At 42.6% G+C, this 22500-nt stretch overlaps 1 protein-coding gene and 1 long non-coding RNA gene across 3 annotated transcripts in view; one reads left to right on the forward strand and one right to left on the reverse strand.

Moving 5' to 3' along the window:
- The window catches only part of LOC113646778, a 19198-nt gene extending 14813 nt beyond the window's left edge, over positions 1–4385 (forward strand). Inside the window, exon 3 of the long non-coding RNA XR_003441523.2 lies at positions 4207–4385. This is a non-coding gene — a long non-coding RNA (uncharacterized LOC113646778). The remainder of the gene's footprint in view (positions 1–4206) is intronic.
- The window catches only part of LOC113646777 (CSC1-like protein 2), a 62199-nt gene that overhangs the window by 36855 nt on the left and 2844 nt on the right, over positions 1–22500 (reverse strand). For both annotated transcript variants that reach the window (XM_047806617.1, XM_047806615.1), the window contains exons 2-3: positions 11698–11906; positions 8483–8562 (exon numbers count right to left, since the gene is read on the reverse strand). In XM_047806617.1, the coding sequence (XP_047662573.1) occupies positions 8483–8562; positions 11698–11862 (245 nt within the window). In that variant the 5' untranslated portion in view covers positions 11863–11906. The remainder of the gene's footprint in view (positions 1–8482; positions 8563–11697; positions 11907–22500) is intronic.

Consider the following 22500-nt stretch of genomic DNA (forward strand, 5'->3'; position numbering starts at 1 on the left):
ACAGAGGGACACACACACACACACACACACACACACAGGGACACACACACACACACACACACACAGAGGGACACACACACACACACACAGAGGGACACACACACACACACAGAGGGACACACACACACACACAGAGGGACACACACACACACACAGAGGGACACACACACACACACAGAGGGACACACACACACACACAGAGGGACACACACACACACACAGAGGGACACACACACACACACACACACAGAGGGACACACACACACACACAGAGGGACACACACACAGAGGGACACACACACACACACAGAGGGACACACACACACACAGAGGGACACACACACACACAGAGGGACACACACACACACAGAGGGACACACACACACACACAGAGGGACACACACACACACACAGAGGGACACACACACACACACAGAGGGACACACACACACACACAGAGGGACACACACACACACACAGAGGGACACACACACACACACAGAGGGACACACACACACACAGAGGGACACACACACACACAGAGGGACACACACACACACACACACACAGAGGGACACACACACACACACACACACACACAGAGGGACACACACAGAGGGACACACACACACAGAGGGACACACACACACAGAGGGACACACACACACAGAGGGACACACACACACAGAGGGACACACACACACAGAGGGACACACACACACACACACACAGAGGGACACACACACACACACACACAGAGGGACACACACACACACACACACAGAGGGACACACACACACACACACACAGAGGGACACACACACACACACACACAGAGGGACACACACACACACACACAGAGGGACACACACACACACACACACAGAGGGACACACACACAGAGGGACACACAGAGGCACACACACAGGGACTTTGTAACTACAAACTACTTTGTAACTAAGCAGCATCGTTGTCTCCTCTGAATGTGAAGCTTATGATTCATGACTTCGCTCATAACTGCTCGACTCTAACTGCTCGACTCTAACCTGCTCGACTCTAACCTGCTCGACTCTAACCTGCTCGACTCTAACCTGCTCGACTCTAACCTGCTCGACTTGGGCTAAATGCTGAGTTATGATTGACTCTTCCAAGCATCAGACTTGACTCCGATTTGTGACTCACTACTCCCTGCAAACCTTACGACCCGTTTCGGTTTGCAAAACATATGACTAGTGACTGACTCAGATTTCTTGTTATAAGCATTCGTCAGAGTCGCTTACGAACCGACTCATGACCCGCACATCTCAAACAAAAATAACCACCTCACTGGATTGCCACATCTGCATGTAATTCATCTCATGACAGAATAACTGATACAGAGCGTCATCCGTCATTTAAAGTGTGCGTGTGTCAACACAGGTGAGTTAAAACTAGCAAGTCGAGGCCATTTTTTTGCAGGGATGTGGTAGCTCAGTGGCTAAGGTGTTGGGTTACTGATCAGAAGGTCATGGGTTCGAACCCCTGGTCCACCAAGCTGCCACTGCTGGGCCTCTGAGCAAGGCCCTTAACCCTCAGTTGCTCAGTTGTAAGTCACTCTGGATAAGGGTGTCTGCTAAATGCCGTAAATGTAAATGTAAATTTTAATATGTACGTCGATCGCAACACGTTATAGCAGGACTACAGTTTGGCCCGCAGCCTGGAGTTTTATTAGAAGGAAACAGAACGTTCCTGCTGGCCAGTTAAAATAGCCAAAGCCCTGCAGTTCAGGACAAACTCATTTCCAGCAGCATCACTCAACAGCACAGATAGTCAATATCCAAATGGCCTTTTGGGGCATTCAAGGTCCTGTACTGCACACGCCAAAGAGCCGGGAAATGGGAAGCATTAAAAGCTATAAAAACAGAAATGCACACGGTGAGGAATCCACAACACAAATCTTTCCATAGTTCCCTGTACAGGAAGACACAAAGAAGAAGCAGCCTTTGTTTGTGCCACATATACAGGACAGTATGGTGATTTTTTCCCTTCACATACCCCAGATTTGAGCGCAGGGCCAGAGATGAGATGCAGTGGCTCAGAGAGGGTTAATTGCAAAATCTTACATTTTTGACTCGTAGTCGAGTTAGGCCAGGAGGCAGATCGAATTAGTTAGCTAGCTAGCAGAGATTATATCATGAGTGAATGAACAGTAGTGGGCAGAAATTTGTAGTCCCGGAAGAGGAAGAGGAAGACAAAGAAGAAGAAGACCGAAAGAAACAAAAGACAGACAGGCAACTCGGGCTAAATTTAGTGGGCAGAAATTTGTAGTCCTGGTAGAAGAAGAAGAAGAAGAAGAAGAGGACAGAAAGTAACAAAAGACAGACAGACAGGCATAGAAAGGAAGAAAGACAGAGACAAAGACAGACAGACATTTAACTCAGCGTCCTTCCCCTCAAACATAAGTCCAGGCTGCATATGGCTTTATGATGAAGCCCATAATAGACTGATTAACCCACAGGGAGCATATAGTATAGACTGCTGCTTTTAAACACAGAAATAAATCCTTACAAATAAAATGCAAATCAATAAAGGATTAAGGTTAAACAAGGTCAAGTCTTTCAGGCCACTAACAGCCTGTTTAAAGAAAAGAAATAAATAAACGTACAAAAATAAAAAAAGATCTGATTACATGCCATGTGCAAAGTTATGGGACTGGTGAGCTTATTTTTAGGATTATCGATAAGCAATGAGTGCAGAGCATTAGCCATGCTGCAAAATGATCTGCTGAAAGCCCACACGAGAGAGAGAGAGAGACTGCAAGAGAGGGGAGAGAGAGAGAGAGACAGAGAGACTGCAAGAGAGGGGAGAGAGAGAGAGACAGAGAGAGACTGCAAGAGAGGGGAGAGAGAGAGAGAGAGAGACTGCAAGAGAGGGGAGAGAGAGAGAGACTGCAAGAGAGGGGAGAGAGAGAGACTGCAAGAGAGGGGAGAGAGAGACCGAGAGACTGCAAGAGAGGGGGAGAGAGAGAGAGACTGCAAGAGAGGGAGAGAGAGAGAGAGGAGGAGACCTGCAAGAGAGAGGAGAGAGAGAGAGAGAGAGAGATGACCTGCAAGAGAGGGGAGCGAGAGAGAGAGAGAGAGAGAGACTGCAAGAGAGGGGAGAGAGAGAGAGAGAGAGAGAGAGACTGCAAGAGAGGGGAGAGAGAGAGAGAGAGAGAGAGAGACTGCAAGAGAGGGGAGAGAGAGAGAGAGAGAGAGAGAGAGAGAGACTGCAAGAGAGGGGAGAGAGAAGAGAGGACTGCAAGAGAGGGGAGATGAGAGAGAGAGACTTGCAAGGAGAGGGGAGAGAGAGAGAGAGAGACGGCAGAGAGGGGAGAGAGAGAGAGACTGCAGGAGAGGGAGAGAGAGAGAGGAGACTGCAAGAGAGGGGAGAGAGAGAGAGAGAGAGAGAGAGAGAGAGACTGCAAGAGAGGGGAGAGAGAGAGAGACTGCAAGAGAGGGGAGAGAGAGAGAGACTGCAAGAGAGGGGAGAGAGAGAGAGACTGCAAGAGAGGGGAGAGAGAGAGAGAGAGACTGCAAGAGAGGGGAGAGAGAGAGAGACTGCAAGAGAGGGGAGAGAGAGAGAGACTGCAAGAGAGGGGAGAGAGAGAGAGAGACTGCAAGAGAGGGGAGAGAGAGAGAGAGACTGCAAGAGAGGGGAGAGAGAGAGAGAGAGAGAGAGAGAGACTGCAAGAGAGGGGAGAGAGAGAGAGAGCAAGAGAGAGTGCGGGAATGAAGAAAGAGCAAGAGAGGAGTGAGAACTGAGAGAGATCGAGCATGAAGAGAGAGTGAGGGACTGAAGAGAGAACAAGAGAGGAGTGAGAGCGGATAGAAAGGAGAGAGAGTAGAGAAGAGAAGAGAAAAGAAGAGAAAGAGAGAGAGCACGAGAGCAAAGAGCAGGAGGGGAGAAAGAGACAAAATGGAGAAAAAGTTAAAAAGAAAAGAGAGAAAGAGAATGAAATAGAGAGAGAGAGCACAAAATGGAGAAGCTGGAAAATAAAGAAATACAGAGAATAGAGAGAGGGAGAGAGGGAGAGCGCGTGGGTTCTCGAATCATTCACCCTGCACAGTAACAACAGAAATCCTGGGAGTGCAGAAAATATGCGCCGCTCGCTGGAGCAGATTGCTTCATAGAACAGATGGCATTTATAACGGCGGCTTAATTCACTTCTCTCCTCCTGCCAAACAGTGTCAAGAAAGCGTGTGGATGAAGCTTCTGCAGATCCTTTCTGCCTGCCCAGAGGAGCAAGGTTACAGTGGAATGGGGAAGAGAAGTGAAACCTCAAGGCCTGGCAGTGAAAGGCACAAAGAAATGAGTCAGGAACATGAGTCAGGAGGCACAACAGGTCTGCGAGGAGATTTCTGCAGTTCTGCACCAAGGCTCATGACCTGGCTGAAAGAAAATGCATCAGCAAGTCTTTGCCATCCACACGGAAATATAGAAATATAGCCGTGTCATCTTATCTGGTGTTAATAAATGCCTTGCTATGGAGGGTTTTTTTATTTTTTTAATTTTGTCTGATATTGGAATTAAGAAGCAAGAAGAAGAAGAAGAAATGCTGGGGCTGATTTCTTTCTAGCCCACACCGTACATTCACCCAGCTTTGTTAAATGAAACACTCTTTAGATTTGCAGGCACCTGTATTTACGGATTTAAAGCAGAATAAACGTAACGTAAAAAAGACAACAAATCCTACAAATACGCTTCAGAAACACAGGCAGTTCATACCGATGGTCGGGTGTCCCAATCATTTTTAGTATAAATATCTTATTAGTATAACTTGTCAAATCTAGAAACATGTTCAGAACTGTTTTTCCCCCCTTTTCTCTTTTTTGAATCCTGCCCATGGATTGTATTAAATTAATTTAGTTCAATATCTAAAATAAAAAAATTAAAAAACGCAACCTTGACAAACAAGTTAAAATGAAACAGAACAAAATCAATTAATTTTTGTTTATTATAACAATTTTACAAAAAAAAAAAAAAAGACAGACTAATATCTGAACGTAAAACAAAAAAAAAAAATAATAATAAATAATAAATAAATAAATAAATAAATAAATAAACATTTTTTAAAAAGACCTGCAACAGGAAGTTATAATGAATCGATGAATCACTCAATTGTATTTAAATTCAGGATCAGGGCAGGTATGTTTTTGTAGGAATTTTTTTGTGCTAATTAAATTACAAATGGGAAAAAACACCGCCAACCTTGACCAAGCAGTTAAAACTAATCAATTAAGGAACCGGTGCGAATCTGCACTTTCTTCCTTTTTTTTAACCATTCAAGTTAGATATTGTTATTAACATTAATATCAGCATTTGATAGAACTAGGCCTGGTAAATTAACACGTTAATTAGATTAATTAATCCTGAGAAAAAAATAACACGTTTATATTTTTAACGCATTTAACACGCCCCTCCCCTCCCCACCCCACACCTGTACCGACGACACACATCTTGCAATAAGCTGTAGTGGCGAGTTAGTCAAGCATGATGCCAAACGACACAGATCTGCCTGGCTTTCTGAAGGACAAATTTGAATTCAAAACTCTTTCCAATGGAGCCACTGATAAAACCAATGTCCTTTGTGTTCTCTGCAATAAGGAATTTGCATACCATCGAAGTAGTTCTAGCATGAAATACCACCTGATCTCAAAAACATATTGCGAGCTCCCCGGATGCTGCAGGCAAGCTCCGCCAAACCACGCTGACTGAAAATCGCCGCAAATTAAGTCAGTCGTCCTCAGAAAACACTAACAAATGCAATACCTAAATAGATTGCAATGGACTGTAGGCCTGTTAATATTGTGGAAGACAAGGGGTTAATGGATGCTTTTCGAATTGCGATGTTACGGCCATTGTAGCCTAAGCGATAGGCTTGTGTTCAATAAAAAAAACCTGCTTTTTGTTATATTGGTTCAATCTTCTTCAAACACAATCATTTTACATGACATTTTGGGGGGAAATTCTCAACTAATATTTATGTGCATTTAAATACGATTACCGCATTTTCCACACTATAAGGCGCACCTAAGAGCCTTACATTTTCTCAAAAATCGGCCGTGAGCCTAATAATCCGGTGCGCCTTATGTGTGCACTGACTTCCAAAAATCTGTAAAAATGTTGTTGTGCGACTTTGGTAAGCGCTCCACTTGATTAACTGTCGGACCATTTCCCGCTGACACAGGGACGCAATACATACACTACGTACGCTGGCAGCATTAAACCAATCAGAGAACATTACGTAATACGTGCAGTATTGTTGGAAAACAACATTTGTTTCTTCCTAACCATTATGCGCTCCACACTCCAGTCCAGTAGGTGGCGGTAAATGCACCTTAAGTTGGTTTGCCATCCGCCAATAAAAATCGCGGTGGCTTAGTGGTTAGCACGTTCGACTCACACCTCCAGGGTCGGGGTTCGATTCCCGCCTCCGCCTTGTGTGTGTGGAGTTTGCATGTTCTCCCCGTGCCTCGGGGGTTTCCTCCGGGTACTCCGGTTTCCTCCCCCAGTCCAAAGACATGCATGGTAGGTTGATTGGCATCTCTGGGAAATTGTCCGTAGTGTGTGAGTGAATGAGTGTGTGTGTGTGTGTGTGTGTGTGTGTGCGCGCCCTGAGATGGGTTGGCACTCCATCCAGGGTGTATCCTGCCTTGATGCCCGATGACGCCAGAGATAGGCACAGGCTCCCCGTGACCAGAGGTAGTTCGGATAAGCGGTAGAAAATGAGTGAGAGAGTGAGTGAGTGAGTGAGTGAGTGTTAGTTACAAGACTACGAAGCATCCTCCAATCAAAAACAATCCGGCGAATCATTTCTGTCCCACGTTCTTTATTCAGAAGACGCACAGCACGTCAACAGCCTTGAATCACTTGACCGGTGTTGCCCATCTGCCCTTCGCTAGCCATGTTCCTGTGTGTATTTGGAACAATTTGATTCCTCTGCTTCACGAGGCTCCTGTAACTCATAAAGCTCTTCCATATTCAAGCTCGAGGCTCCAGTGTTAAGTTTCAAAGCGAGGAAAGCGATCCGCACCTTTGTTGTGCACATGAAAGAGAGGAGGAGGTGAATAGGTTCATACTTGTAGTGTTTTGAACAAAAAGCTTGAACCCACGCTGGAGAAGACGAACAACGAACAACAACGTATTCTATTTTGATTCATGACGTGACAAGGTTTTTTTTTGCGTCACAGCGGATTAGCTTTGCTTTTCAGAACTATGGAAGCACAAAGACCGATGGCTTGACATTTCTACAGTACTAAAATGGGAAAGATGGTAGAACTAGCAGGTAAAAACTCCAGACTCGTAGCTCCGGAGTTCTTGGTATGTGGATTTGGGTCTAGAATGGAATGTTCTTCATTCTACACAAGGATTTCCTTCCGGGTTCTCCATTTTCTTCAAACATTCCAAAAGCATGCTGCTAGATACTTGAATTGAGGACACATACAGTAGCTGTGAATGAGTGTGTGTGTGTGTATAATGTGTGTGTGTGTGTGTGTGTGTGTGTGTTTGTGTGAGAATTGGTGGCCCTATTATACAGAGTGTATTCCCGGGATCCACTGCTCTCCAGCTTAGATGAATGAAAACTACATGTATATCGAGTACACAAGTTACCAATAACGCTCAGGTTACTCGCTCCAGCTCGGCCATGACGACGTGCACAGACTCGAACCGTTACTATAGCAACAGTCTGGTACCTTAAAAACCAGTATCTCCGAAGCAAAACGAGAGCAGAAGTGATTAACGCGTTCTTGACAACCTTAATCCACACATGCGACTTCATTGTCATGAGCGCGTGTGTGTGCGTGTGTGTGCGTGTTTGTAACAAACACACACACCCTGTTTTACTGGTCTCCAGAGTGTCAGCGTTACAGATACGGTTGGCTGCAACAACACGCTGTAAAGAAAAAACTATTCAAATCTGACACAGAAAGATGTGAAATTTCCTTCCTCAGGTCTGTCAACTTCTGAGGAAACCATGACACCAATTCAGGAGCGGAAGGAAACAAAAAAAGTTGGAAAAAGTAAAGTTAGGGGGTAGAAAAAAAAAATAATACTTGCAGTTACAGGAAAAGAATCATTAAAGGACAGCATGTCCACCCCAACGATGAATACTTTCATGCAACAGTACGTGTGTGTGTGTGTGTGTGTGTGTGTGTGAATAAATAAATAATAGAAGCTTTCTTAGGTTCATTTATGTGAGCAGGTCAAACATAACCATTTTATACCAACCTCTTATACAAAGGAAAAGTTTATGATATTAATGAATAAATAAGGCAACGTGAGACTATGTGAAGGTGCAAAAAACCTTTAAGAAGAACAAGAGGCAAGGTTTAGTTAGCAACCCAACATCAGCTTCCTTTTTCCTGAAGGGGAAAAAAATGGACACACACACACACACACACACACACACACACACACACACACACACACACACACACACACACACCACGTACACTCTTACCTGTCAGCATCGGTCACCAGAGCCAGCCTGCCGTAATCCCATGCCAGCTTCCTCAAAATAGAGAAGACGAAGAGGAGGACCTGAGAAACGAGTAGAGAGAAAATAAAAGGTCAGGGCCTTGATGATGATGATAAAAAAGGCAGCAGATCAATAGATCAAGAAAGGAAAAACAAAAAAGGAAACAATCATGAGATAATAATAAACATTGATTTCTCATCACAAGTCACATAGTGCTATAGTATTGGGACACACACACACACACACACACACACAAATGCTGACCAAGTCACATTCCCTCCTTGGCTGGTAAACTACACCAACCCCAGGTCCAGGTCCAAGGCATACTCGTCAGCAGGAATATGGGTCAGCGTTACGAAGCAATTCACAGCTGAGAACATTATTAGGTTACACAGCTCTCCTTTCATTAGCGTGTGAAACATCCGACAACCTTTCTGCCCTCTATAAAGGCTAAAGATCGATTGGGTTAGCAAGGCCGCATGTGGGTTAATGCATTGCTCCTGAGGCTTCGTTTCCATTAGACGTTCGCAAATAACGCTAGCTAGCTGAGTATCCGAGCTCCTGCTACAGGGGCAACAGTTGCTGATTTTATACCCAGATCCAAAATACTGTATGTAGGTGCTCATACCCCCACAATTTTACAGTATTTCCAACTATGGAACCATGGTGTTTGTAGCATCTGTGCTATCCAGTATTATTAAAGGTTCTTCACTTGTCCTTCTCTGGGAACCTTTATAATATTCTGCGTTTGAATCCTACCAAAAGTTTTACATTATTAGAAAGACTTCCAAGTCTCTCAGGGCCTTTTTACACCCGGTCACTCCGTGTGTTTTCTCTGATCCGATAGCTGTCCGATTTGTTAAAACTGTTCCGTTTACATTAGGCCACATAAACGCTTCTCAGAAATCGATCCAATCTTTCTACTCCCGCCCAAAATGCGAATATATTTTACCTCATTTCCGGGGGAATTGAAACGGAACACGCTTTGGTGTATGCGGTAGAGGTCTTCACGGGTCCACTTAGATCCACCAAAAGTTTCACGTGTACCTCGGACACGGGTCGGGTATAATAGCGTCATCGGGTCTCAGGTAATTTAAAATGAATGTGTTTTTACCGAACGGACCCGAGAAGACCCGAACTACTGTATCTCATGTGTGTGCATCGACTCGTCTCTGTTTGCCAAGACCGCTAGCGACATGTGGCTGGCGACGTGTGGCTGGCGACGTGTGGCGGTAAGCTAATTTTCGTTGAAACAGACCCGTCAATCAATTTTGAATCCACGCTGTAGCGGTTACTTTAGTGTAGAGTTATGCAACATTCAGGTCCAGTCGGGTTAAAATAAAAATTGCCAACGAGTCGGGTGGAACTTGGGCCTAATTTTTCGGGTATGTCTTGTTTTTTTCGGGTTATGTCTTGTATGTTTTTCGGGTCTTTCTTAAAAAAAAAATATATTATGCACGTCTTGTTCGGGTTAAAAAGTGAATCGGGTCACCTCGGATCGGGTACATTTCTTTAAAGGTTCCCAGAGAAGACCTCTACTGTAATATGCGGTTTTCAGAATGCAATCAAAAAGAAGACGTAAAAACTCGTTACGACGGTTACGCTACAAAAAACAGTGTTTACTGTTTGCTGCATTTTCGCTGGCGGCAGCAGCATGTTTTAAGCCCCAACGAGACGCCTGGGTGAAAGATCACTCGCGAGTGACGTACTTCCGTTTGGGAGGAGTTGGGCTTGAACAACCACATTCATTTACACCTGTCCAGTTTCATCTGAAATGCGTCCCAGACCACCTCCTGAAGGGGTTCGAACCATCGGATTTATATCCGTCTCGAAAACGTTTGAGGGCATTTAGACCTGGTCTTTTTACCGACGGATAGCTAGCGGATCACAGAAAACGCATGAAGTGACCAGGTGTAAAAAGCCCCTTAGGAAGGAAGGAACCCATAAGTGTCCAAAGAAACCCGCTATTTTCTAAAAGGTGTTTCATGTTTTAAAGGGCAGGCGAGCTTCTAGAAGGTTCTGCTTAAGATTTGTTTATCGTTTGGAGATTGCAGCATTGAATCATGGATTAGTCAAAATGCTAAATCTAAAAATGAATTGTTGGTAAACTGTAGTCCCCTAAGAATATAAATTCTGATATGAGCTGAAACCACTGAAATGTGGCCCTTTAAACCTTTCAGTCAGTCAAGAACATACTGTTATGACCAGGGGACGGAAACCTTAAACACTCAAAGAGCCATTTGGAACCGTTTCCCACAGAAAAAAGAAAAGAAAAAAAAACAACAAAAAAAAAAAAAAAACACAGGGAGCCACAAAACCCTTTTAATATCTAAGATGAAGAGAACACCGCATCTATCGTTTTTTTTTTTTTTACCTTTATGGAAAGGAAAGAAAAAACTGTAGTGTGTTGCATTTATGAAATCGATGAACTGCTTTCAAGCAAACGAAATTACATTTCTGCAAGCAGACAAAAATATTTTGAACAGTTTGAACCAACCTTAACAAAAAAGACGCCGGGTCGAAGGTTACTTTCAAATAAAATGTTCAATCTCTAATTGAGTCCTCTTCGTATTCACAACATAAAAATTTTAACTTGCCGGCTGCAGCGAACCAAAAATGCGTCCGCTTCGGTGTCGGATTTCGCAAGTCGGCGGTTATGACGCGTATTTTGAGCGACTGAAAAATTAAACACGCTTTATTTCAATGTTACAAGAGCATCGTGATCTTAGTATTTAGAATTCCATTTCTTAAAAAACGAACTAACTGAATTAAAAAAGGAATTTAAATTAAACATTTATTTTTATTTTAATTTAAGTTTACGAAGACGAGTAGGACTCGATTAGACGTTAAACATTTTATTTGAAAGTAACCTTCGACCTGGCGTGTTTTTTTTTGTTCAAACTGTTTTTGTTCAAACAAAAGGTTCAAACTGTTCAAAATATTTTTGTTTGTTTGCAGAAATAAAATTTCGTTTACTCGGTAGCAGTTCATTGATTTCATAAATGCAACACACTACAGTTTTTTCTATACTTTCCATAAAGGTTAAAAAAAAAAAAAAAAAAAGATATATGCAGTGTTATCTTCATCTTAAATCTACAGGGAGCCGCAGCAAAGGGATGAAAGAGCCACTCGAGGCTCCGGAGCCGCGAGTTGCCGACCCCTGGTTACGACCAACAACCCCACCCCAATAATCTCACCAGGAAACACATGAAGTCGAGAGCGAGTACGGTAGGCACTCCTCCGAACGGCAGGCCCTGTAGCACGGTGCTGCGGATCCGGGCCGAGTAGCAATAATCTTTGGAGGAGATGTTGTAGCAGTTGGTCTGGCCCTCACAGACCGGGCCCCCAAATATCCTCACCATCACGAGCAGACGAGTGGGATCACTGCCTCATCCTGCTGCAGAAGCTAAAAACAAAACAAGAGAGTTTCAAAAACATTAAAAGAACATGAAAAACATGATTCATTCAATCGGACTAAAAAAATAAAATCATTAAAAGAATTGAATCACTGCTTTGGTGTTAGTGATGGAATGTTTCTGTGGATGGAAGGTTGATTTCAAGTGTGTTCTTATTTCTAATCTCCTACTTGTGTCACTTCAGTCATCACAGACCAATTAGTGGCAATAAAAGGAGGACGAAAATAATAATAATAAAAAATAAAAGCGCTGGCAAACATTTCACAGTCTCCCTGAAGGAGCAATTATCTAAGGATGACTTTTCCATCTGACGCAATGGAACAACATGGAACGTGGTGTTGCTATAGTGATGGTGTTGAACAACACACCTGAAAAAGTCACTCAAAAACTGTGGTCTTTTATTGCCATTTGTTCTTTTCCTGTACAATAGTTGTCTCTCGAACAATCATGCAACGCTTCTAGTCAAAGTAAGAGGAGGAGCTTTTTGGCAGTTAATAGTTTTCTGCGGTGAGGAAGTCTGTACACATTTTAAGCTTGGGTGTTGACATATGGTAATAAATGCTATACCCTAGGTTACACAGGCCGTTACACGTGGGCCGCTACACATCCTCCGGCCGCTACACGTGGGCCACTACACATCCTCCGGCCGCTACACGTGGGCCTCTACACATCCTCCGGCCTCTACACGTGGGCCGCTACACATCCTCCGGCCTCTACACGTGGGCCGCTACACATCCTCCGGCCGCTACACGTGGGCCTCTACACATCCTCCGGCCTCTACACGTGGGCCGCTACACATCCTCCGGCCGCTACACGTGGGCCTCTACACATCCTCCGGCCTCTACACGTGGGCCGCTACACATCCTCCGGCCTCTACACGTGGGCCGCTACACATCCTCCGGCCGCTACACGTGGGCCGCTACACATCCTCCGGCCGCTACACGTGGGCCGCTACACATCCTCCGGCCGCTACACGTGGGCCTCTACACATCCTCCGGCCGCTACACATGGGCCGCTACACATCCTCCGGCCGCTACACGTGGGCCTCTACACATCCTCCGGCCGCTACACGTGGGCCTCTACACATCCTCCGGCCGCTACACGTGGGCCTCTACACATCCTCCGGCCGCTACACATGGGCCGCTACACATCCTCCGGCCGCTACACGTGGGCCTCTACACATCCTCCGGCCGCTACACATCCTCAAGACTGAACTGGAAAGAACAACCTTATCTGGATATACAGTTACGACAGATTTGTTCCAAGATAAACAAATACAGAACCCCACCCCAAGAAAGCTACACACTGCACCTGTGCTATGTACAGATAAGTTGGTTTTACTTCCTGGTAAGATATGAAGGTCAGAGGTAATGTTCAACATGGCCATGTACAACTTAATACCATCCTGATTTAATGTATTCCAATTTAGCATCCTTAATACCTGCCTGGTCAGGATTGTAGTGGTTTTGAATTATGCTACTAGTTTGTTTGTATTTCGGGTCCAAATTTCTGGTTTCTAATCTGGGAACAGATACAGATTAAATGGCATGAATTAAAAGACTCTAATGAACATACAAGGAAATAATAAACTGTAACGGTGTTTCCTGCGATTGGCTTTTTGGGATCATGATCTCTGAATACACCATCTGGACTTGAGCTCAAAAGCGCTTAAGTCTTAAAGGAATAGGACGACATACTGTAAAGGGGAATTCAGGAAAAGCAAAAAATAATAATAATAATAAAGCCAGACATGATGGCAGATATGAAATAATGATTACTCAGACTGCAGAAAAGGCTGAGAAGGACAAAGAAAAACAGACAGAGTAAAAACAGAGAGAGAGAAAGAGAGAGGAGGGTTGGCTGCAGTAGCACTGCAGCAGATGGCTCTGCTAGACCAGCCTCCACACTCCCACAGTCCCAATGACAACGCAGCCAGCCTCTGTTTCCATTCCCTCCTTCGTCCGATAGGCTCAGAGCACCAACAACGCAACAGCTGATCCCCAAAATAATCCCACCAAGACACGACCGAGTTCCAGGGACTGATTCGGTGCTTGCCGCTCGCCTTGCCAAAGGCAGAGACTCATGACGAGGATGCGGAACTGGAGGTGGGGGACTGGCTATGAGGGTGGGGGTGCTGTTACCAGGGTGACAGGAAGAGAAAGATGCAGCTGAATCACTCTCTGGAGCAATGAATCATATTTATAAATGACTCTGAGGACTCCACTGTCTGGCTCTTTCATCCTGGGAAAACCTGTCCTCTAAATCAAAATATGAACAGTAGCCGAGTTACAAGAGGAGAATACGAAGAGTAATAAAAAAAAAAAAAAATCAGTGTTGTCTTCTGACTTTCAGCACAGTGAGTAATACAAACATAATTAATTACGCAATTATGCGTGGTTTAATGGTCTCTACAGGCTTGAATTGGGTGTTTTAGATCTGCAAATGCATTACGCTTGCAGTGGTGGCTCTACTGGTTAAGTCTGGGTTGTGGATCAGGGTTTAAAGCCCAGCACTGCCAAGCTGCCACTGCTGGGCTCTTGAGCACGGCTCTCAACACTCCCTGCTCCAGGGGCGCTGTATCATAGCTGCCCCTGCACTCTGACCCCAACCTCCTCAGTTGGGGTATGTGAAGAAAAGAATTCCACTGTACTGTAATGTATATGTGGCGATAATAAAGGCTTCTATGTCCCCCGTTCGATTTTAAAAGTAAACTAGAGAGCCACTAGCAACAGCCTCTAGCAGCTCTTCTATAGAACATTAGTCAGAATTAGTTTTCATTTTGCTCATATCCAAGAAACAGTGTTTCCGTCCTTGGCATTCATAGCCTCTTACTTTCAGGTGTCACAGGATTTCGAGTTTTTCCTCTTGTAGAGGTGACGCACCTTTCTCGGTGTGCAACCACACCTTTGCTACCATGATAAAGATCAAGAGCAAGAGCAAGATGCAGTTTTACTGCGAAGCTTGAACTCGATAAACAAACAGAAGGACAGCAAACAAATGTGTGACACATAACCCGAAGACTAGTCACATGACCATTGTTCAAATAGATCAAACTAATGACCACTACTGTTCCCAATAAAAACCCCATCATTTACACCAGTTTTCCTAAAGACCAGTGATTAATAACCATTATTCCAGTGGACCAATCACAATTGTTCCCAACAAACAAATGCTAATCACCATTAATGACCACTCAAAAATTAATCAGTGACAACCATTGTTCCTAAAGACACCAACCACTGATGACCCTTGTTCTAATGATCATTGTCTCCAAAGACCAAATCACTGACGGCCACACTTCCCAACAACCAGTGAGATGGTTTCTAGAAGAAATCAACTGGTATCTTTATTATCCTCTCTCTCACACACACACACACACACACACACACACACTAATATATATATATATATCTCAGGGTTTTCCGCAGCACTTTGCAGTTCAAGTGGCTGGCCTAAGCTGGGAAACCCTACCACCTTAACTAGGTCGTCCAAAAAAAAAAATAAAATCCACTGCACAAAAGTCTGTGCACTGTCTGGAGGATAACTAGCCAGTTGATAAAACGCGTCTCCGTGAGAACTGTAGGTGGACTTACTGTATGTGATGGGTTTATTTAAGCCTGTTATTGTATTAGTCTAAAATTCTTGCAAATTTTTCACCTGCTAGCTAGGTTGCACGTGTATACACACACACTAAAAATATATGATATACACATACATATACACACACACATCAAATATATAAATATCCATCCATCCATTTTCTACCGCTTATCCGGGGCCAGGTCGCGGGGGCAGCAGTCTAAGCAGGGACGCCCAGACTTCCCTCTCCCCAGTATATCTACATATTTACGAGATAAATTTCTATTTGGTTTGTGAAGCAGTCCCACTCTACACACCAGCTACATTTTAAAATTTCCCCACGTCTTTTTTTTTCTTTCTACAAGAGCTGTGGACTCCTTAATCTAGGGGACAATCGAGGCGAACTAACAAGCCGCTACATGCCATTCCCACAGGGGCAGGATGGGATTTTTCCAACTGCTCAAACACCCCACTGCCCCAGTTTTACTTAAAATGATGAGCCGTTTTTATCCTGCTGTAACTGCATGTCAAAAGGAGAGCGACTGAAGAGAGGGGAAAATGGAGAGAAAAGACAGACAGAGAGAACAACATAAGACACTGAGCAGCCAGCAGTCCTTGAGTTCATGTCAATGAAATCTGAAGGAGTGATTGCGCTCATCTTTAAAGCCTGGGTAAATGACAAAAACTAGCTAGATCAAAACCCCTCAGATGATGTACCGTAACTGTGGTGCAGGTTTCATCCTGTCCTCATGTAAACTGTCAAGAAATCTCATAGTGCCATTTACAGTCATGGCCTGATGGTTAGAGAGTCTGATTCGTAACCCAAAGGTTGTGGGTTCGAGTCTCGGGCCGGACACGACTGAGGTGCTCTTGAGCAAGGCACCGAACCCCCCAACTGCTCCCCAGGCGCCGCAGCATAAATGGCTTCCCGTTGCTCCCGGTGTGTGTTCACGGTGTGTGTGTTCACTGCTGTGTGTGTGTGCACTTTGTATGGGTTAAATGCAGAGAACAAATTCTGAGTATGAGTCACCGAACTTAACCGTATGTCACGTCACTTTTCATTTTCATTTTACAGTAACGGAGAAAACCAACGCAGTGAGCAGCTACAATTCTTCCTAGGAAATGACACGCTATTAACAAACAATTCTGCCCAGAGTCGACTCAGCGAGTCAGCTCTATTAGGTGAATTATTATGTGTTTATTCCCTTGCTACTCATGCTACTTTAATTTCACGAAACAACCTTCAGGCGTAGCTTTAAGAGAAACAACCACTGCTTAAAATATTCGCAAATCATCTATAACGAGTCGAAAGAGTCGACTCTTACCGGTGAGCTGAACCACATGAAATTACTTACTGACAAGAAGCCACATTTCCATCACTACCACAACACATCAACCCAAACCACGGTTGCTAAGAAACAGCTACATGAATCCTGCACCGTTTAATTAATAAAATAAAAAAGGAATCAAGGTGCAAAGCCACAAAAAAAATTCAAACATCTGGTTGCAAATTCATATAGAAAAATAAAATGATGCAATATAAATAAATAATTTTAATAAATTAGAGTAAAACAAACAAAGACTTTAAACACAGGAATTGTTTAAGTTTTATATTGAATTCATTTGCACTGTTATTTGAGTTAGGCATTAAAATGAAAAAAATAATAATAATTTAAAAAAAAGCTGAAGAAACTTCACATCACTTCAATTATTATTATAGACAGGATTACAGTGAGAGGAATTTAATAATAATTATAATATACATACACACACACACACACACACACACACACACATACACACATACATATATTATATATATATATATGTATAAAATCAAACACACACACACACACACACACACACAAAATCTTAAGACCGAGGGAAACATTCCAAGTATTTGCATTTCTTGCTGGTGGATCATAACCAGGTTGTAAGAACTGCTTCAAAATGGCAAAAGAAGAAAAAGGAGCAAGAGAGAAAAATCAGAGCTTGGCAATTTATTGAAAACTGCATTTAAACTCAAACAGGCTGTTTAAGGCCATAGCCTGAAAACACCCAAAACTTAATGCTCAATTCGGATATTTTGCTCAGATCTGATTTTTTTGTTTGGCTGTTCACATTACCTTTTAAAATGTGGCCTATATCAGATACCAGTGTGAACAGTTTGCTGTTTCGAACTGACCCGCATGCGCAAATGAACAATAATAATGACGTCACATGCAGCACGCCGTCGCGCTAAAAAGTTGGCGAGGTTACGGAGGAAGTAATGTATCATCTGGTGCAAGCAAACATATCATGTAATGCTATAATGTGATGTATTCAATGCAAACATTATGAGCTGGTTCACGTAACCACTTTATATAACACTCTTAACACATACACGTTACCAGTCACGTTTCTGTCACGTTTTCGCCGGCGAAAAGAAAAAGAAAACAAAACAAAAAAAAAGGTTTTCGCCAGAGCAGAATTGTGACGAATGTCGATGTAGATTGACATAAAAGTCAAATCAAATCTGCACACTTTGGGACTTGTTATTCACACTTTGGCCACATTGGAACAAATCAGATTTGGGTCTGATTCAGAACCACATATAGTGTCAAAAAGGACTCATTAGTGAGTAGCTCCATTGTTCTTGTTGATAACTTCAAACACTCGTTTCCTGCTTGATGCACCTTTTTCCCCAGGAGGCTGGTGGGAAGCTCCATGTGGTGAAGACGGCTTCACGAAGGGCATCTACAGTCTGGAACTGACGTCCGTTTTTGTAAACTTCCCTTGCCGTCCATTCCCAAACATTCTCAAGGGGATTTAGATCACGGGAACATGCAGGATGGTCCAGAAGTGCAACGTTATTGTCCTTGAAGACGTCCTTCGTCAGGCAGGCGTTGTGACTTGCAGCATTGTCCTGTTGAAAGACCCAGTTATTACCACACAGGCGAGGGCCATCAGTCAAGAGGGATGCCCTCTGCAACATGTCCACATACCCAGCAGCCCTTTGATGCCCCCCCCACAACCTGAAGCTCCATTTACCCATCAATGGAAAAAGTTCAACAGGTCATGATGGAGCCTCCTCCACTCCTCCATCTCCAGTGGGATCTCCTTGTCATGCCAGTATCCTTGGAAGCCATCAGGACCATCCAGGTTACATTTGTTCTCGTCCGAGAATAAAACTTTCTTCCATCTTTCAATGTTTCATGTTAGTCCCTTCTCTTGCAGATGCAGTCTTATTGTTATTGAGCTGCAGTCAGCATCAGTAATGGCCTTAATTTGGGTCGAGGTTAGGGCTGTGTCTTCACGGACAGTCCGTCGGATCCTCTGGCTCAGTGCAGTTGAAAGGACGATGACAGTAAAGCCATATTTTTGATCAGTTGATGACCAGCATGTTTAAAAGCAGTTTTCAATAAATTGCCTACTCTCTATTTTTTGACTTTTGCTCGTTTCTTCTTTTAGCATTTTGAAGTACTTACCCACATGCACATACACACCCCCACACCCACCCTTGGATAAATGATAAACCAGCAGTTTAGTCAGAAGGAAGGGAGGATAAATAATGGATTGGTAGCGATTTAGCTTCGTCACCTCGTTTGGCCTGGAGCTATTAACACTGAGATTACGGCTAATAGGAGATAACTGAACAGCGGCGTAACTCACATGATAAAAATGGTCAATCTTATGAGTCTAAATCTAATCACTGTACGTCCTGCCGTTCTCTCTCTCTCTCTCTCTCACACACACATGGTTCTCATTCTCTCTGTGGGTCTCGCTCTGTCCATCTCAGTCTCAATCACTCTCATTCACTCTGTCTCCTTGTTTCTTAGCCGTTCTTTCTCTCCACACATTCTTTTCTCCTCTCCCATTCATTCATTCATTCATTCATTCATTCATTCTCGCTCATTGTTACCACACATTTTTCAGCCTCTGTGACTTTAGTCATTCGCTGATCACTATTCACTCATCAACACTTGACTCTCACAATATACTTTGTGTTAAATCTAAACAAATCACTTTACTTCATATATTTAAATCAAAATGCTTCCTTTTCAACATCTGATCCATTTATTAACATGATCAAAAGATGAGTGTTTGACTCCAAGCTATGTTCATAAACCAGGAGTCTTTTTAAATATTTTATACAATTAAATCCAAATAATAAATTGATAAAAAGTAAAATTACATTAAACAGTATAATAAAAAGTAAAATTACATTAAACAGTGTAATAAAAAGTAAAATTACATTAAACGATTTCAGAGGTTGCAAAAATTGTGTCCGAACTGCCAGGAGTCGTTTGGGAGGAAGAGGAGTCGAGTTAGGAATCGAATGATCCGACTCACTGTAAAGATATCACTACTTTGACGGATGGAAAAGAAAAGGATGAAAGACTGACGTTAAGGCCATGAAATTGATTTAGTAAAGAAGCAATAGTACGAATAAATCAAATGATTCTTGAATCATAACCGTAAGTAGTTAGTTACATTTACTATAATATATTAATATTTCAAGAGATCACAGAAGTTTCAAAACAGCCTGGTTAAATGATTATATGTTTGATAAATTGACAACTGGCTATTTCAGTCAAGGAAGATGAATTTCAGCTCATTACACAGATTTGTGCTTGTTAAGTGGAATTAAAAGGTTTAGAACAGCTCCTGACGCTCTGTGGATAATTTCCATACCTTATTTCATGCCTTAGCATTAATATGAAAATCATCTGGATGTCAACATCTGGATAACAAATAATGAGCTCTTCCCTTTGTATTTGCATCTGACATTTACATGCACTCTTGTTTGTCTGCATGTTGCATGCCTGATCACTTGGCTTTAACCCAGAATATGAAAACGAGTTAGTGAGCTGGGTAATGTGAGGGTCAGGCAGATTATTACATTATAATGGGACCGAGTCTTTAACTCCTCCTGAAGTGACACAATAATGCGAGACCCTTTCACACAGGATACATGAGATTATTTTCCATTTTATTTTCTCAAATCAATAGAGGGTGTTTATCACATCGAGTTATTTCTAACAGGCGTGATACAGTATTTCCATAAACAGGAACGCTCAGGCTGTGAAATACATACAGAGACGACATGACTAAAATTCCAGAGATACTGCAGGAGTACCTAAACACCTCCCAGTGTAAAACTAACCAGAATAAAGAATAAATCTTCGGGCACAGATTTATTTGAAAAAAGTTGAGATTTTTATCCTGTGCACTCTCTCTCGCTGTAATTTTCATGAGCTAGTTAGCAAAACTTAGCCTAGCAACCAAAGGCTAATCTAGGGAATGAAAGCTAACCTTGAGGACAAAATACTAATTTGTGAAAGTTAGCCCAATGCATGTGAGCTAATCCATTATGATTATGCTAATTGTGTAATATGCTAATCTATAGTGAGCAAAAGAAAGCTAACACAGTCTACCGAATGAGTGAAAGCTAACATAGGAAGCAAAACAAGTGAAAGCTAACCAAGTGCATGAAAGGTAATCTATTGTGTTTGTTAGCTTTTCTATCATTAAGATTTACTTAGTGAGCAAAAACAAGTGAGTGAAAGTTTTTCTCTTATTCGCAACCTATTAAATGAAAGCTTAAACGGAAACCCGATGTTACACTTTAAACCAAAACTAATGAGTGAAAACATGCATGCATTGAGTAGGTACTGTATGTTACATATAATAATCTTGGTACTCTCATATCCTAATCTTGAGAATAAAAACTAACCAAGCAACTGAAGGCCATCTAATTAGTAAAAGCTAACACAAGAGAGATAATCTAGTGAGTGAAAGCAAAGCTAGCAAAAAGGCTAACCTAGCAATCATAAAACTAAGAAACTGAGAGAAAACCAACAGAGTGTACAGAAAACATCTAACCACTAAATGCTAACTAAAATTTAAACCAATCAGGGAAATCTAACCTAGCAAGTAACCAAAAGCGGAGCTTAAACCTTTTAACGGTAAAAGAAAACTAGTGAGCAGAAATTAATCCAATGTGCAAAAACTGACCTAGCAAGCAAAGAGTAATCCAGGGAGCAAAAGCAAAACTAGCTGGCAAAAAATAATAATAATAATAATAATAATAATAATAATAATAATAATAATAATAATAAATCAGCGACATAAAACCTAGCAGGCTTGGATGCTGAGTGAAAGCTAACCTACTGTAGCAATCACTGTTTTATTAATCTAGTAAGCAGAATAAAATCTAACCTAGGCTAACTAATGAGCTAATCTAGTGAGTAACTTTATTTTCTGGCTTCGCTCTCAAACTAACTAAAAACAATAACCTAATAAGCCAAACCTAGCAAGTGAAGGCTAACCGATGAATGAAAGTTAAGATAATGCATGAGAGCTAATCTAACGAGAGAAAGCAAACAGAGCAAGTTTAGCACACAAAAGCTAGCATGACGCATGAGGACTAATCTAGTCTGTAAAAGTGACGCTAACAAATATTTAGCATTTAAAAGCTAACCTAGCATGTGGAAGATTTCCATGAAATTACTACTTCTAATTGATCCACACTGAAAAGTCACTCTCTTTGTCTATACATCTACATAATCAATCAGCTGGCTGGAGCAGATTGTGCCAGAATCTCCTGCCAGAAACACTCAAAGACATTGTGAGGTTTTGTTTGAGGACATTTATCAGTGTGGAGCAGAGCAGACATACAACACATTTCTGCTCTGTGTGAGGATTATCATACACTCATATGCTGTGCGAGGAACCCTGACCACATCACAAATTCACACAGCGAGCCAAAAACCTCAGACGCCAATGTACACTTGCACGCCAAGCAAAGAACCCCTGACCCAATCACACACACACACACACCACACACACACACACACACACACAGAGCAAAGAACCCCAAAGACCACTGTACACTCGCACATTGAGCAAAGAACCCCTGGCACCATCACACACTGACACAACTTGAAACACAACAGGTTGAAAAATCCTAAGATATCTCACACACTCACATGCTGATTAAATTATTCATTTAAAAATAAAAAA

Source organism: Tachysurus fulvidraco, chromosome 2, assembly GCF_022655615.1.
Source record: "Tachysurus fulvidraco isolate hzauxx_2018 chromosome 2, HZAU_PFXX_2.0, whole genome shotgun sequence".
Taxonomy (NCBI): domain Eukaryota; kingdom Metazoa; phylum Chordata; class Actinopteri; order Siluriformes; family Bagridae; genus Tachysurus; species Tachysurus fulvidraco.